The sequence below is a fragment of the Octodon degus genome, unplaced genomic scaffold (genome assembly GCF_000260255.1).
Source record: "Octodon degus isolate 3935 unplaced genomic scaffold, OctDeg1.0 scaffold00018, whole genome shotgun sequence".
Lineage (NCBI taxonomy): Eukaryota > Metazoa > Chordata > Mammalia > Rodentia > Octodontidae > Octodon > Octodon degus.
Genome location: NW_004524594.1, coordinates 17,339,995 through 17,356,895, shown reverse-complemented (window position 1 = coordinate 17,356,895; position 16,901 = coordinate 17,339,995). Strand labels below are relative to the sequence as shown.

Sequence of the window (16,901 nt, the reverse complement as noted above, 5' to 3'; positions counted from 1 at the left end):
GGCCCCCTGAGTTCTGGGATTATCCCAGCAATCCTTCTGCCTCGGCCCCCTGAGTTCTGGGATTATCCCAGCAATCCTTCTGCCTCAGCTTCCCGAGTTCTGGGATTATCCCAGCAATCCTGCCTCAGCCCCCCGAGTTCTGGGATTACAGACCTGCACCACCACACCTGGCCCGAGTCCATGCCCCTGAATCCCACAGAGGAGGGAAGCTGCACAAGAGAGGGTTCAAAGCTGGGTGCAGCCAAAGCCCTTGCAGTCATTGCAGGGCCCGAGCACCGGGTGAGTGTGGCTGTGAAGAGCAGGAGGAAATACTGAGTCACACAGGCATGCAGAGAGCTGGGAAAGAGCAGCGCCGAGTGGGGAGACAGCAGAGGAGGAAATCAAAGTAAAGGCAGGTGTATGAGAGCGGAGTAATTCCACAAGCCTAAAGCTGGTTCTCCACAAAGATTAATAAAGTAGAAAAACTTGCAGCCTTTAGGATGAAAACAGAACAAACCTGTAGATACAACAGAGTTTTATAAATCCTCAAAGCAACCAGGGGCATTGTGCTGTGGCAACATGGATACGTTTAGAGAGAGTCAGGCCCAGAATAGAAGACAGGGGTGGAGGCCAGCAATTGGGTGTGCAGAAGGAAAGTCCTGGAATGGTGGGAGGCCCTGGTACCTGCCCTCTTGCCGTTGGACCCCTTGGATAGCAGGATGCGGTCTTGTGTCTGCTTGCCCCTCCAAGTAAGAGGGCGTGTGCACTCGGAAGGCACCCAGCAGTAGCCTGACCTTGTAAGCCTGTGAGCTCAGAGGAAACGAGACCACGGAGAGAACAAAAGGGCTGGTGTGATGTATTTCTCTTAAAAAATCTGAAACAAGGCCTCAGTGGTAGAGTGTCTGCCAAGCACATCTCAGGCCTTATGTTCCAGTCTCAGCACGGGGATGGAGGGAGAGGAAGCTGGAGCAAATAACAAATATTAACTAGTGGCATAATCAGACAGTGAGAGAGCGGTAATCCTCTTTGTTATACAGTTTTTCAGAATTAAAAAGTCATGTAAACATTTACAAACAGATATAAACATTTCTGAGTATTCAGCAGAGTAACAAAAATCTAAACATCTATGGTCTGACAAGTGAAGGGTGGCTGAAAAAGAATGTTGTGGCACTGTGCCAGGTGTGGCTCTGGACAATTGCTGGTGGCAGAGCAGCAGGAGACAGATGGCAACAAGGGTGGGGTCTGCCCTGTGTGCTGTACATGTCTGTGTTTGGTTGGAAGATGTGGTTTTTTGTTTTTTTTTTTTTAATCTGGAAATCATTATACTGCAGTATGAGCAGTAATTATTCCTGGGTTCAAAGACATGGCAGTGTGGCCCTGGCCACATGTTCCATGTCTGGTATGGCATGTGTTTCTGTCATCACACACCTGTGTCTAAGAACATCCTCAACACTATTTCCCTCCAGCCATCTCCCGGGGAAGCCCAGGCCCTTTTCTTTAGGTTCCTCAACAGTTGGAGCAGCACTTAGAGCCCGCTAGCTGTGGTCCTGGGTTAGAACCACCTTCCTATTTTGGGGCTTTCCATAAGGGGGATGGCACCTGGGGGAGGATGCAGGGCCAAGCAGATCCTCAAAGACCAGGGCTGGTCCCGGGGTGCTTGGCTGGGGCAGAAGGCCTTGTAGCTCACCCTACTCACCAAACAGAGATTGAGGCTCGTATCAGTCAGTGCTTACAAGAGCTTGCAGGTCTGGGGCAGGGCTCCTCAAAAGTCTGTCCATGCTGTGAATCAGATTTAATGAGTAATGGAAGACAGAGATTTGTACAGATGAACCACAGCAGGCCCCCCCACACACACACACACAGTTGGATGTAAAAGTGCAAAAAAGATCTGCCCAGGCTAGAGATCCGAAGGATCTCGCCGAGAGCCCATAGGGACGTCCTGCACAAGTCCACATCAGGAACCCGGCTCTGTGACAGAAGGCCAGGGGCTCCGCATTGGGAGGTCAGAGGGTCAGCGCTAGAAGCTAGAGTTTGTGCTGCAGACCAAAGGCCAGTGTGGGGAGGCTGAAGAATTTGCACCAAGACCCAGGAGATAATGCCCAAGGCGAAGGCGAAGGCCGGAGCTCCTCCAAAGAGAGCAGCCAGAACTTCTCCAAGGCAAATCAGCTGAAATCCTTCCATACTGTATGGATAACTGTCTGTAAAGTGGGCCTTCCATGTCGGGAACCATGCTGGCTCAGTTCACGTGGGCGCTCCCCACTAGGGCTGATGATCAGTTAACCACAAGGCTCTGTTCCTGATGTTCTCATATCACAGCAGTCTTCTCCACTGCTCCTGAGATCCCTGTAGTGACAGTGCCATGCTACTGTGGTACTCTAGCCACTTTTTTTCCCCTCTAGCCGTTTTGTACCCAGCATCACTGGCCGGGCCCTTCCAAGCCAGTGCATAGAACCCACCCAACACATTCCCTCCATCTGCCTCTGAGAGACCATAAGTGCCTGACCCCTGGTCTGGGCAGGAGGCACACCTGCAGTGGGTACTATGCCCACCATGCTCCCTGGCTGCTGCTTTGCTTGTCACTGTGAGCTCCTTTTAAGTCTTGGAGGAACATTGTCATCTGTAACCCCAGGTTCCATGAAGCCACACACCTCAATCAGCTATACCCTCATGTCTCCTGGACACACAGGCATGACAACAGGCGAGCAGGCTGTTGACGCTGTGAACCCAGTTGCATGAATAGGGTTCCGAAGCCTATCTACTACATCACTTCAGCCCAGAGCCCGTGGCTTGTGCTGGAGGGGTACAAGGCCTCATTTGTGAAGGGCAGGGAAAGAGGAGTGCAGCTCTAGGCCCCGGGGCTGCTGTAGATCTGGCTTGGTGGCTAATGAGCAGTATTGCATTTCTAGGCACCAGTTAGCTCTGCTTTCTGTCTAGCATGCTTGGGAGCGCTTGAGCCAAGTTAATAAGCCAGGTAATAAAGCAAGAAGGCGTGGCTTCCAGGGTGGGCCTTGTGTGGGGGCTTACCACTGAGCAACCTTCCCACTTCTCTTGCTCACTCACAGGTGACCTGAGCGTCTCTGCAGACCGCCTAAGTGAAAAACGCTCCCCCAATGACTTCGCTTTGTGGAAGGCCTCCAAGCCAGGAGAGCCATCCTGGCCGTGCCCCTGGGGGAAGGTAAGGCACAAGGCTGGAGGTGGCAGGAAGAGAAAGTATTATGGGATGCTCGCATCTGCCATTCTCCACGAGGTCCCCTTCAGAAGCAGTTCTTCATGTTAGGGACACTGCCACTGGGCCAGAAGCTGCTTTTAACCCAGCGCAGACCTGCAGGATCTGGTATTGGTAGGAGACCTGACGCCACCGAGGTTCCCTGGGTCTTTGGACGAGCCAGTTCCTTTCCTGAGACTTCAGTTTTCCACTCTGAGTTGGGCATGTGGTCAGATTCAGTCACCTACAAGGCCCCTCAGTTTTGATGTGCTGTGGCTTTTGAGTTCCCAGCTCCATAAGGCAGGCTGGCCCTACTGCAGAGTGCAGTGGGAAGGGTATGGTCAGCTGCCACTTTCTTTTTTTAATTAGTGTATGTTTGTGGTGTATAGTAATTAAATTCATCTTGGGGAATTGACACATACACATACCACATCTTAATCATGCTTACTTCACCTCTTGTCCCTCTGTTCCACATGTACTTCCTTATTTTTGATTGCTGGGGATTCTGGGAGGAATCCCTAGGCTTCAGCAGAGCCTTGACCAGCAGGAGACTGGTGTCAAATTCCAGAAGAGGTTGCTGTTAGTCTTTCCACATTGCTGTGGCATTCTGAAGGCTTGGAGCCTGTTAACTTAGAGCAGTGAAGGCCCGAGTGGGTGGCAGGGCTGGTCAGCAAAGACCCTTCGTTTTCCCCAGGGTCGTCCAGGGTGGCACATCGAGTGCTCTGCCATGGCAGGCACGCTCCTGGGAGCCTCCATGGACATTCACGGAGGAGGGTTCGACCTCCGGTTCCCACATCATGACAATGAGCTGGCACAGTCAGAGGTAAGAGAGGACAGTAGTCACCTCTATTGATGCAGACCACAGGGTCCTCGCCGTGACACAGTGGGGGGGAGGGTCTCAGCCCTTAGGAAGGGCCTTCTTGGTAGAACCTTGTACCAAGTTTTGCAGAAAATTTCAACGTTGATCATTTCACCTGACTTTACACCTGAACAGCCTGGCCTTTGGCCACCGCCTCATATTTGAGCAGTTGTGTTACCTGCTGGCAAGTAACCTAGGGCCGTCCCTTCACGTCCCACTTGCGCCACCTGGGAAAGAGCAGCTTCTGTGAGACACTAGCCAAGCATTCTCCCTGTCTCTTTCCTCACAGGCCTACTTTGAAAATGATTGCTGGGTCAGGTACTTTCTACATACGGGTCACCTGACCATCGCAGGCTGTAAGATGTCAAAATCACTAAAAAACTTCATCACCATCAAAGACGCCTTGAAGAAGCATTCAGGTAAGCACAACTTCTCCCCGAGCCTCGGGGGACCTCACAGATACGTGACGGTGGTGGCCACTTGGGGGTAATGGCATCCCTGTGCTGTGCCCCTCAGCACGGCAGCTGCGGCTGGCCTTCCTCATGCACTCCTGGAAGGACACGCTAGACTACTCGAGTAACACCATGGAGTCGGCACTACAGTACGAGAAGTTCATGAACGTAAGTCCCCGCTCTTGTGAGGTCAGGCACGGCCACTGCCAGCACAAGGGTACCTGTGGTCATGTGATGCATTGTCATCCCATTCTTGTGACAAACACCGGGGCTTGGGTGTGTGCTAGTGGGTGGGTGCCACTTCCCTGAAGCGTCACACAGCTTGGGGGAGTTTGAAGGGGTCGTGTTTCTCCTGTGGAAGGCACACGTCACTCTGACTGGGCTTCCTGCTGAGCAAGTGTCTCGCAGGCTGAAGTAGGAACATGTTTCTGTCCCAACAAAAGAGCTTTCCACCCTCTTCAGTTATGTGGTCCCATGTGCTGTGGTCATTCAGAGTTTGCCCAAAGTAAAATCAGTTCAGGAGAACAGTTCATCGGAAATGTGCAGATGGCAATGTTCCCTTTTCTAACTTCAGGAGTTTTTCCTAAATGTGAAAGACATCCTCCGTGCTCCTGTTGACATCACTGGACAGTTTGAGAAGTGGGAAGATGAAGAAGCAGAGCTGAATAAGAAGTATGGTGGGGCCTTTCCTGTGGGGCCATGCGCATGAGCACATTCTATCCTGGTGGCGGAGGAGGAGGTCAGCACTGCCACATTCTGCAAGCCTCGCGGAGTGTGCTGCCCCTCCTGGTGGACTGGTCTGGCTCTTGGACTTGGTGGAGAGCTTCTATTATCTGGTGTCAGTTCTGATCGTGTGTATTCCTTCTCTGTCTTGCTCAGCTTTTATGAGAAGAAGACGGCGGTACACAAAGCCCTCTGTGATAATGTTGACACCCGCACAGTCATGGAGGAAATGCGGACCCTGGTCAGTCAGTGCAACCTCTATATTGCGGCCCGCAAGGCTGCGCGGAAGAGGCCCAACCGGGCTCTGCTAGAGAGCGTTGCCCTGTACCTCACCCACATGCTAAAGGTAAGCCAGCTCCCTTGTGTGGAAACAGGCCTCTGGGGACATTGGAGTCTGCTGCGTCCTCCCAGCGAAGTGAGATGTCTGCCTGGTGCAGACTCTGCCTTAGAAATCGAAGCTATAGAACCCTTTACTCGGAGCAGTTTCTTTGCCTCAGCCTCTCTCTGCTCCCATATTGCACTTTGAAAAACAAAACCAGTGACGAGGCCTTGACCATGAGCTACCTTGTGCAGCATCATTTCCCGTGCAGTGCCACCATCTAGAGACCATGCTTCTGAGGCCAGTGGGTCCCTGGGGTGACTTCCTGCCTCACTGGCCTCTGTCCCTGTCCCTGGCCTCCCATGGATTTAGCCTAGAAGAGGGCGGAGCAGCAGGCCAGGGCTCTTCCTGCAAAGGCGAGGCACTCTCAGGATGGGTTTCAGGTGCCCTTGGACCCGCTCTGTCTTGTCCCTGGTGTGGATGGGTCGCCAGCCATGTGTGCTGTGTGCCGTCTCACTTCTTCATGTGCACACAGTTCAAGTCCTATCTGTTTCTTCTAGATCTTTGGAGCCATCGAAGAGGAAAGTTCCCTGGGGTTCCCTGTTGGAGGGCCTGGGACCAGCCTAAATGTGAGTAGAAAAGCCCAAATAGTTGCCCCCAGAGGCCAGAGCATAGTTGTTGCTGTCGTGACCTCTACCCCACCCAGTGTGCTTGCCTCTGCTCTTCTGCTCCCATCCTTCCACTTCCTTTCCTGGGAGCCCCTGGGAGTCCTGCTCCTCTGTCACCCTGTGGTTACAGGGAGACCAGTCAGGGGTCCCCTCCTCACTGACTTGGGCCAAGCCTGAACTTGAGCTTCTGATGTGGCCCTGACAGTGTGGAGAATGGGCAGGTACCCTGAATGTGAATGTCAGCCTCGGGGCAGGATGGCCTTGTCATTGCTGGTGCTGCCACATGAGCTCCGTCTCAGAGCACCAGCCGACAGGTCACTTGGCACCCCTGATCACAGCTCAGCCATGTGGTGTCATGAACTCTCATTCTCAGATTTGGCCAAATACAGTCATTCCTGGATGTCCACCAGAGATGGGTTCTAAGACCCCCGAGGACACGAAAAGCCATAAGTGCTCAGATGCTTCATTTAAAAAGTGGTATTGAATTTGCATAGAACCTGTGGTCATCCTCCTGTAGACTATAAATCATCTGGGGATTATTTGTAATACCTAATGCAAGTGCTACGCGATGGGTTATATAGTTTAGGAAATAACAACAAGGAGAGCTGTCTGAGTTCAGTATGGGTTTTCCCCAAGTGTTTTCAGTCTGCAGGTTGTTGAATACTTGAATGTGGAACCTGAAGACACAGAGTAGCTCTACTGATTTGTACTCAGTGAACACATATTCAGGCCCCATGTAGGTACCAAAGGCACAGAGCTTGTGCTGAGTGGATACACACTATCCACCTCTGCCCCACAGGGCTGGGCAGAAACCTAGGCCAGACCAGGTCTGATTTTGATACATGGCCCAGGGCCTGTCAGCATAGCCCAAGTCCTCTGCGGCAGCAGCTGCCACCCAGAGGGCAGAAGGTGTTTGTCTTGCAGAGCCGTCTACATACTGAGTGTGAGCGAACCAGCGGAGACCCCCACTGGAAATGAACCCCGCTTGTCTGCTGTGGGTCTCTCTGTCTTCGGAGGTACATGACCAACACAAGCATCACCTACACTCCGCTGCTAGTGAGGACAGTGTGCTGATAGGTGGCTTTCCGCCCTCCTCCCCACTAGAATGCTCTATCATCATTTGACTAGAACATATATATCAACATTTAAATGTGTCACCTATTGCAAACAGGAGCTTAGTACCAGTTAAAAAGGCAAAGCCTGTGTGTGTGTGTGTGTGTGTGTGTGTGTGTGTGTGTGTGTGTTTTGCTGGGTATTGAACCCAGGGCCTCATATACTTGGGTAAGTGCCTTTTTTGAGGTTCTCACTAAGTTGCTCAGGCTGACCTGCACTTGTGATCCTCCTGCCTCAGCCTCTTGAGTACCTGGGACATAGGACTGTACCACCACACCTACTCGGCAAAGCTTTCTTTTTTTTTTTTCCCTTCGGAACCGGGGATTGAACTCAGATCCTCGTGCTTGCCAGGGAAGCACTTATTCCACAGAGCCGTCTTCCCCGGCCCCAAAGCTTTCTTCAGTGTACCTTTTTTCTTTTTTTCCCCCAGTTCTGGGGATTAAACCTAGGGCTTTCCACATACTAGGCAAGTGCAGTGCTGTGCCTCTCAGGTCACCCAGCATCAGCAGCAATACCTTCTTGCACCATAGCTTCCTAAAGATGAGGAGGCCCCCCTCCTTGATGATGCCATGTACCTCCCCCCGCACAATCTTTTCCAGAAGGAGGCCCTTTGCGCTGTGAGAGACCTTCGTACCTCTCGCCCTGCCCCAGCCTTTTCTGTGCCTCAGAGCTGGTTGTGGGTACCTTGTTTTTTTCAGGTGTGCTTATGTGTGAACCTACTTTTAGTAGCTTTTGGAAAGCCCACACAACTCCTTTATTCTCTTGTGCAAATGATAGTAAGGAATTTCTTTTAAAACACAACCAAAACACACCTTTGAACTTAAAATCAGTCTGCCTTTGAACTTAGAAAGATGTCTTTATTTTTGAATGGGGCTGTGACCTGGGCCACCTTCCCATATGCAGCATCAGGCATCCCCCTCGTGGCCACTTTTCCCTTCCCCTTCTAAGTAGCTCCTGGAAAGAACCGGCCATACCAGGACTTGCTAAGCCTTGAGGCTAAGCATCCTGTGCCCTGCACCTCACACTAAGTGAAGTTTATGGATTGACTTCCAAGACCAAAATGCTGTGGGAGTCACAGAGGTGACCCTTGGTCCTAACTAACGTTTGACCCTACTCACCTCTTGGCCAAGTCCCTCACTGTGGTCACCCAAACCTCCGGGGGTCACCAACCCCAGACCTCTGTATGACAGACCCCAGAGCAATCCCAGAGCCCATGGCAATGAGTCGAACACCTTCCTCAGTGCTGCCATGAGGTTTTCATGGACTCTATAGTGTGGAGGGAAACAAAGACCTAAATGTCTTAGTTACTCTTCTCTCGTTGCTGGGACAAATACCCGACACTCAAAATGAAGGAAGGAAAGGTTTATTTAGCTCACAGTTACTGGAGGTTTCAGGCCATACTCAGCTGGGTCCAACGCAGAGCAGCACAGAGAAGAAAGCAACCTTTCATGGCGGTGGCAAAGAGCAAGAGCTCAAGGGAGGGGTAGCAGCAGCTCAAGCAGCTAGCTTCTCTTCCCACCTTACATTGTAATGCAGATTACTTGCCCCAGGGTAGGGGAAGTACTCACACCTATGGGTACTTCCCAGTATTTACCCACCTATGGATAATCCCAGCAGTACTAAGACCCATAATCCCAGCCTTGGATCACACATAATCCCAGTGGATCATGAGTTAACACAAACTCTAGAAGTCCTCACCCCATGACTGCATGAGGCTTTGGGGGGACACTAGACACAAACCATAACACTAAAGCTGCTCCGGAAGCCCAGGCCCTCCGTTCAAGCAGGCAGGCATAGTCAGGAGGACTGGGCCTGAGCTGTTTGGTTCATACCACTTGGTTATGAAACAGTTATATAACTACCACATAACTTAGAGGTAAGGGAGGCCTTGCTCAGTAGGTAAAACCTTTTGCTCCTACTGGAAAGATAAATGTACTTTAAGAGATGTTCATAGACTCAGACTCCCAGGTAGACTGGGCACTCATCTGCCTTTTCCAGCCTGGTCCTCTATCCTCCCTGTTGCTACAGGCAGTTGATCTTCATGCAGATGTTGTGGTGCATGTGGATAGTTAATGGACACAGTTGCTCCCTCAGCACGTTGTGTGTGGTCATGGATGAGACCCAAACACAGCCCAGCGCCTTCACTGTAAAGATGGGTTTCCAACAAGCACATGTATGACCTAAGCATGTCATGTCAACAGTGTACATACTGACTACTGAGAGCATCCAGCCAGAAGTAGAAAGGAAGCTCTGCTTGCTGACCCACTGCCCCTGGGCTGCCCACCCAAGTGCACGTCACTTGTACCCCAGATGTAGACTGTGTGTCAAGGATGAGGGTGGCTGGGCTCCACACCCTGCAGTGCCAGGGACAGCAGCTGTCCCTGCCCTGTGACCTGACTGCTGAACTGTTAGGTATTCAGTTCTACATGCAGGTAGTGGGCCACGCTCAGGAACCAAATCCATTCTTTCCGCAGCTCGAGTCCACAGTCATGCCCTACCTGCAGGTACTGTCGGAATTCAGGGAAGGTGTGCGGAAGATTGCCCGGGAGAAAAAAGGTGAGGCTGGTGCCCAGAGAGCAGAGTGAGTCTTCCTCCCTGACACCCAGGCCACTTGGCCTCAATACTGCAGATGCTCTGTGCGGGACCATCCTGCGTGGGCTGCCCGTGCACTCAAGGGTATTTAGCAGCATCCCCAACTGGGCCCACCACGTCCCACTTGCCAGTCCTGTAGCCACAAAGGTGCCCTGAGAGGTTGCTCCTGGTGAGAGTGTCATGTGACTTCGGGCAGTGCACACTGCTCTGGCATTGGAAATGAGGGCCCAGGTGTCTTTGCTTGTTCTGAGGAGGGGCAGAACGAGGGTCTCTGTGGCCAGCCCAGCCTTGCACCCGCCCTTGGCTAGCACTGGGGTTTACTTGTGCTCCTGGTGAGCTCAGGCTGGGTACGCTGAAGTGTGGCTCTCTGCTGTTGGTTAAGGAGTTGGTTAGAGCCTCCAACTGGGAGCCAGCATTCTCACTATCACTGTTCTCTGCCCAGGAGCATGGCAGCAAGTCTTGAACTTGGGGAAAAGGGGAATCCCCTAAGAGTACCTTGTTACCTATGCTTAGTCTTTCTTTTATTCTTTGACATTCCACAGTGTGTGCTGCAGGTGTGAGAACTGGGCAATGCTAGAACTGAGGGTGCTAGTTTTTTAAGTTGTTAGATAACAATAAGCATCATCGGTCAGATGTTTGGCTTCCTACTTGGAGTGAATCGGGCTCAGTGGATGGCAGCCTAACTTCACATCCACTGAGGATGCAGGGTGTGCTGGCCTAGGCCAGCTGCTTTCCTTGTAGTATTGTAAAAGACGGGTCCTGAGGACTGGCAAGATAGCTCAGCAGAGTAAGCACTTGCTTAGGCAAGCATAGGGACTGAGGTTCAATACCTGGCACCATACGCTACACCAGCCCCACTCCCAGGCACACCGAGCTGGCCACTGAGACCAGGCATGGTGCCACATGCCTGAATTCCCAGTGCTGGGGAGGCTGAATACAGGAGGATCACTACAAATCCGAGCTGTGTAGTGAAACCCTGTACCAAATACATAAATAATAATAATAATAATGATATTTAAAATAAAAGATAAGTTCTTCCAAACTTCTCACTGGGGTTGGTAGCAGACATTGTGGTGGGGGGTGGGGGTGCTTTCTGTAATGTAAAGTTACACTTAAGAGTTTGTCCAGGCCTGGTTGTGTAGAGCCTGTCATAGGGGGCACAGCAAGCCAATGTTTAGGTGGGACAGGGCTGCACCCTGGTGGCCTGTACTGGTGGTACAAGGGGCAGAGCACCCAGAGGAGCCCTGGGGAGAAGCTGCACCTTAAAAGGATTAGTAGGCCTAATCAGGAGGGTTGCTTGGAGGAAGACAGAAACCAGGTCCCTGGCTGGTGCTGGGCAGGAGATCTCTGGGAGCCAGAGGCAAGATGGCAGAAGAAAATGTTGGCCTCAGGAGGAGCTAAATCCTGGTTCCACAGGCCAGTAGCAGTAGACAAGACATGAGTGAGAAGGATGATGGGGCATGGCGTGACCCGTAGTTAATAAAAAGTTCAGTGGTACATACCCGGTGCCTACATTCCAAACCTGGCACCCTCATGGTTTAAAGTTCTTGAGCCAATTACAAAAAGCCCAGTCAGGTCACTTGACAGTTTTGATAGAAGACACTTCCTGACATCACTCAGCTCATGGGTTGGGGTGACCATCCTCAGAGGCAGCTGGGCATTTCCACCTGCCTGTCAGAGATACCAGAGCCCAACCTGGGGTCCAACCTCTCAAGGTCATATGATACACTGCATGTGGCATTGGCACAGCACAGGAGGGACTCAGCAGGCAGGTCAGAAGGCCTTCAAAGGGCTGGCCAGGCTTGAGCCCCTGCACAGAGCTGTTGACCAGGCAGGGCCTGCTTGGGCACCAGGAGCACCACTGGCAGCTAGCCTTGGAAGTAGGATCTTTTTGCTTTTCGTTCGCTTCTGTTTTGCTGTCTTTTGTTATTTATCTTTCCTTGTCTTGTTTATTAGTACATGTTGGTAGTACCTAATGATCACGTTCTCTGTGGGGAGTTGCTGTATGGTACCGATAATGCGTCTTAACTTTTTCATCTTTTTTCTCCTCCATCCATCCCTGCTCCTCCATCTCTTGATCTGTTTTTCATTTCAGAAAGATCTTCCTACTTCATATTATCTATCTTTTATTTTGCTCCTTATATTTTGGGTTTCTTGTATAAGAGAAACATACAACATTTAGGCATGTGTGTTTGATTTATTTCACTCAACAGTGTGGTCTCCAGGCGCATCTACTTTCCTACAGACGGTTATTGTTTTTTATATCAGAGCAGTAATCCACTACATACAAGCACCATGTATTCTTTATCCATTTTTCTGTTGAGGAACATATAGTTGCTTCCAGAATTTAGTTATTATGAGTTGTGGTGCTATAAACACGAGTATGCATGTGTCACTGTAATATGTCTGTTTGTCGGTCAGCCTGCCTGCCTGTCCTCCCCACCCCCAGCTCTTCTTTCTTTTTCCTTTTGAGGAAGGGTCTTGGTGTGAGGTTCAGAGTGGCCTTGATCTCACTGTAACCCAGGCAGGCCTTGAGCTCCTGCTGGTCCTCTTGCCTCAGTGTCCTGAGTGCTAAGATCACAGGCATGCACAACCATGCCCAGCATGCAGTGTGGTGTCTTAAATTCTTCGAGGAAGGTCGCTAGAAGGAGAATGGAATTTCTAGTTTTAGTTTTTTGAGGAAATATCCGTACCGATTTTCATAATGGTTTTAGCAGTTTATATTTCTGCTAACAATATAGAAGGGATCCCTTTGTCTCAAAGCCTCCCCAAGATTTATTATTATTTGATTTTTTGATGATGGCCATTTTTTGTGGAGTAAGATAGAATCTTAGTGTTTTAATTTGCCTGCCTGCCTGCCTGCCTGCCTGCCTGCCTGCCTGCCTTCCTTCCTTCCTTCCTTCCTTCCTTCCTTCCTTCCTTCCTTCCTTCCTTTCTTTCTTTCTTTCTTTTTTGCAGAACCGAGGATTGAACTCAGGCCCTTGCACTTGCCAGGGAAGCACTTATTCCCCTGAGCCATCTCCTCAGCCCCCCTAATTTGCATTTCTTTAATGGTCTATAATGTTGAACACTTCATGTACTTATTGGCCATTTATACTTCCTCTGAGAGGTGCATTATTTCACTGGTCCATTCCCCCACACACACACACTGGTCCATTTTTTGATTGGGCCTTTTATTTTTCAGGAGGTCTACTTTCTGTAGTCTTTTATATATATAAGACTACTACTACTTCCTTCTGTAGTCTTTTATATATATAAGACTACATATATAAAAAACTACCTTCTGTAGTCTTTTATGTATGGCAGATATTAGTCCTATATCTGAGGAATAGCTGGCAAAATGTTTTTCCCATTCTCTAGGCTGTCTTTTAATTGTGTTGGTTGTTTCTTTGCTATACAGAAGGTTCTTAATGTGATATGATCCCATTTGTTGATTCTTGGTACTGTTTACTGTACCACTGGGGTTCTGTTCATAAAATCCTTGCCTGTGCCTATGACTTTAAGAGTTTTTATGTTTTTTTATTTTTATTATTATTTTCTTTTTGTGTGTTTGGTGCAGGGTCTCACTATGCAGCTCAGACTTATAGTACTCCTCCTGTTTTCAGCCTCCCCAGTGCTGGGATTAGAGCTGTTTGCCACCATGCCCAGACTCAGTGGCCAGCTCAGTGTGCCGAGGGGCGGGGCCAGCGGGACGTGTGGTGCCTGGGATCAAACCCTCAGTCCCTGCACTTGCCGAAGCAGGCACTTAGTCAGCTGAGCTATCTCACCAGCCCTGAGTTTTATGTATTTATAATCTTGTAGCAGATAAAGTGTATCTAGTTTAACATTTAGTTCTTTGATGTTAGTTTGGTACATAGTGAGATACATAGTCTAGAGTCAGTCTTCTGCATGTGGATAGACAGTTTTTCCAGCACCATTTATTGAAGAGGCTCTCTTTCCTCCAGGGGATGTCTTTGGCCTCTCTGCCAAAGGTCAGATAGTTGAATGAGCTTGGGGTTGTCTCTGCCCCCTCAATTCCAGTGGTGGCAGGCGGATGGCACACATGCTGCAGTGGCACACAGAACACATGGGCATGTGAGCCACATTTCCCAGCAGCTGAGCATCTGACAACAGCATACAGGGGCCATGCGCATGCTCAGAAAGTGTAGTGCTACCATGCGATGTCATCGAGAGCCACAACTCATCAGCCAAGGCTTACAGCTGTGACTCATCCCAGCTTTCACAGGGCCAGTCATTGCACTACCAGGGATGTGTATATGTTCAGACTGCCTGAGAGTTGTAATGCACCCAGTTTTATTAACACAAGATTTTAGCTTTGAGTTTTCTTAGGAAAAGATGAAATTTAGGGGCTGGGGAGATGGCTCAGTAGAATAAGTGCTTGCCTGGCAAGCGCAAGGGTCTGAGTTCAATCCCCAGTTCGCCAAAAAATAATAATAAGTAAATAAATAAATAAATAAATAAATAAAAGTTAGTATCTAAGCTTTAGCAAAGAGCTGTCCTAATTAAGAGACTTGAGATTCTTTTAATCTTATGCTATCCCCTTGGCGTATTTGAATCTGCAGCATCATACTCAGTTGTTTGTGAAGGGTTTATTAAAATAAGAGCAAGGATGTATATATTTGCTTGGACTGGCTATGATTTTAGCAGAAGCCCCCACAAGGTAGGAAATGCACTCAGTTGCCTTTTTCAGAGCAAGTGAAAAGCTGGTGGTCAGTGGAACTTCATTCCCTTGCACTGGTGGTCAGCAAATTTTGGAAGACCACCAGCTGAGGCTCACTAAGAGTGTTCACTACTTTTGGTATAGGGATAGATTTGTATTGGATGCTTTTATTTATTTTTTTTAAATGTCATGGTTTATAGACTCCAAATCTTAAACATCAAAAAATGACTCCAGGAAGGAAAAAAAAAAGTGAAAACAGATAGTTGGAAGCTCATCCCAAGAGGCTTGGACAAAGTCATTTGGAGTGATTGAAGGTAATGGGAAGTGTTGTGTGTCACACGTTGGGTGTCAGACCGCCCTTTGACATCAGTAACGAAAGTGTTGCTGAACTTGGTGAAACTGAAAGGAAAGAGTTTCTTGAAGGGAAACTGAGGAAATATTCCCAGCATCTTAGTTTTTATAACTGTGTTCCTAAAACAAATCATCTTGATAGCTGCCAGCTTTCAGACTTCACTGTGCATAGCAAAAATGATAACCTCCTCTCTGGTGGAGATTTTATCAGAATGGCCCTGTTGTGTTTTCTAAACTAAAGCCTCAGTGTTCAGATTTAGTTTCACTGTTGGTACTTTGCAAAAAAATAAGTGGTTTTTGGGGCTGCAGTCTGGGCACTTGCTCTCTAAAAGGTTCACCATCAATGCGCTGTTCTGTTCATGGATTCACTTGTTTTTTTTTTTGTTTGTTTGTTTTTGTTTTCTGGAGTTGTTTTGTTTTTGCTGATACCACTGTATTCTGTTCTTCTCCATTTAATATTGTGTTGGCAATAGGTTTGTTATTAATGGTTTTTATTAGATTGAGATAAAATCCATGTATACCAGTTTTAGTCAGTGTTTTATCATGAATGGATCTTGGATTTCATCAAAGATTTTTTTCTGCATCTATTAATTTGCGTATGTTGAACCATCCTTGCATCCTTTGGGATGATTGTTTGTTACCTCATCATGATGATTTGTTACATTCTCTTTGCCAGTATCCTTTTGAGGACTTTTGTGTCTGTGTTCATTAAAGAAATTGGCCTGTAATTCTCTGTTTTGATTGGATCCTTCTTTGGTTTTTGGATTCAGGATAATGCTAGCTCTACAACTGAATGCTTCCCAGGAATGATGTAGTACTTCCTCTCTTTCAATTTCATTGAAGAGCTTGAGAAATACTGGTGTTAGATCTTCCCTGAAGTGCTTGTAGAATCAGCAATGAATCCATTAGGATCTGAGCTTTTCTTAGTTGGTAGGGGTTTTTAAAATTTTTTTTTTATTACTGCTTCAATTTCATTACCTATTATTGGGTTATTCATGGTTTTTATATCTTGGTTAAGTTTTGGGAATTCATATGTATCTAAGAATCTATCCATTTCTTCTGAATTCTTCTATTTATTTTTCTTTTATTTATTCTCCATTACTTTTCTCTTGTTACTGGGACAAAGTTCCTGATGCCCAAAATTAAAGAAAGGTTTATTTAGCTCACAGTTTGTGGAGGTTTCAGTCCATAATCAGCTGGCTTGAAGGCAGAGTGGCACATGGCAGAGGGCAGCAGTTCATGGGGGTGGAAAACAGCAAGACAGCAAGAACAAAAAGGCAGGAGCAGAAGCAGCAGGGGCAGAGAGCAGGCCTCTCTCTCTCTCTCTCATATTGCATTCAGGCTATCTGTCCCAGGCTAGGTGTAGCACTCGCACCCATAATCCCAGCATTGGGTCACGAATTAATCACGAACTCTAGAAGCCTTCACCAATGACTGCATAAGGCTTTGTGGGGACACCTAGACACAAACTGTAACATTTGGTATACAGGTTTGCATAGTAGTTCCTAATCTGTATTTCAGTAGAATCTGATGTGATTTCACCATTTCATTTCTAATTGCATTGATTGAATTTTTCTTTTCTTTTGTTTGGTAAGATGAATTTTTCTTTTGTTTGGTAAGATGGGCTAAGGGCTTGTCTATTTTATTTACTATTTCAAAAAAACCCAGCTCTTTGATTTATTCTTTGTTATTTAGTTGAGTTTTGCTTTTCTGAAACAGAAGGGCTGGCTGTAAACTCCCTTTGTAGCCTCTGGGCTGGCTTTGAATTTTCAGCCACCTTCCTGCCTCATCCTTCCAAGTGCTGGGATTTCAGGACCGAACCACCATTCACTGGCTTCGTTAATTCTTTTTTTTTTAATTAATTAATTTATTTATTTGTTTTGTGTCGTGTGTGGCCAGCTCAGCCCACCAGGGGGCGGGGCTGGCTGGCATGTGGTGCTGGGGGATTGAACCGCGGTCCCTGTGCTTTGCTTAGCTTAG

The 16,901-nt window shown here is 48.4% G+C and overlaps 1 protein-coding gene across 3 annotated transcripts in view; it reads left to right on the top strand.

The window, feature by feature from the left end:
* Nucleotides 1-16,901, top strand: part of Cars (cysteinyl-tRNA synthetase) — a 59,877-nt gene that overhangs the window by 29,043 nt on the left and 13,933 nt on the right. For 2 of the 3 annotated variants that reach the window (XM_023710732.1, XM_004627094.2), the window contains 8 exons: nucleotides 3,042-3,154; nucleotides 3,879-4,007; nucleotides 4,333-4,462; nucleotides 4,560-4,663; nucleotides 5,070-5,167; nucleotides 5,375-5,564; nucleotides 6,098-6,166; nucleotides 9,793-9,874. In XM_023710732.1, coding sequence (XP_023566500.1) covers nucleotides 3,042-3,154; nucleotides 3,879-4,007; nucleotides 4,333-4,462; nucleotides 4,560-4,663; nucleotides 5,070-5,167; nucleotides 5,375-5,564; nucleotides 6,098-6,166; nucleotides 9,793-9,874 — 915 coding nt within the window. The remainder of the gene's footprint in view (nucleotides 1-3,041; nucleotides 3,155-3,878; nucleotides 4,008-4,332; nucleotides 4,463-4,559; nucleotides 4,664-5,069; nucleotides 5,168-5,374; nucleotides 5,565-6,097; nucleotides 6,167-9,792; nucleotides 9,875-16,901) is intronic. The other variant, XR_002820249.1, reaches the window with a different exon arrangement.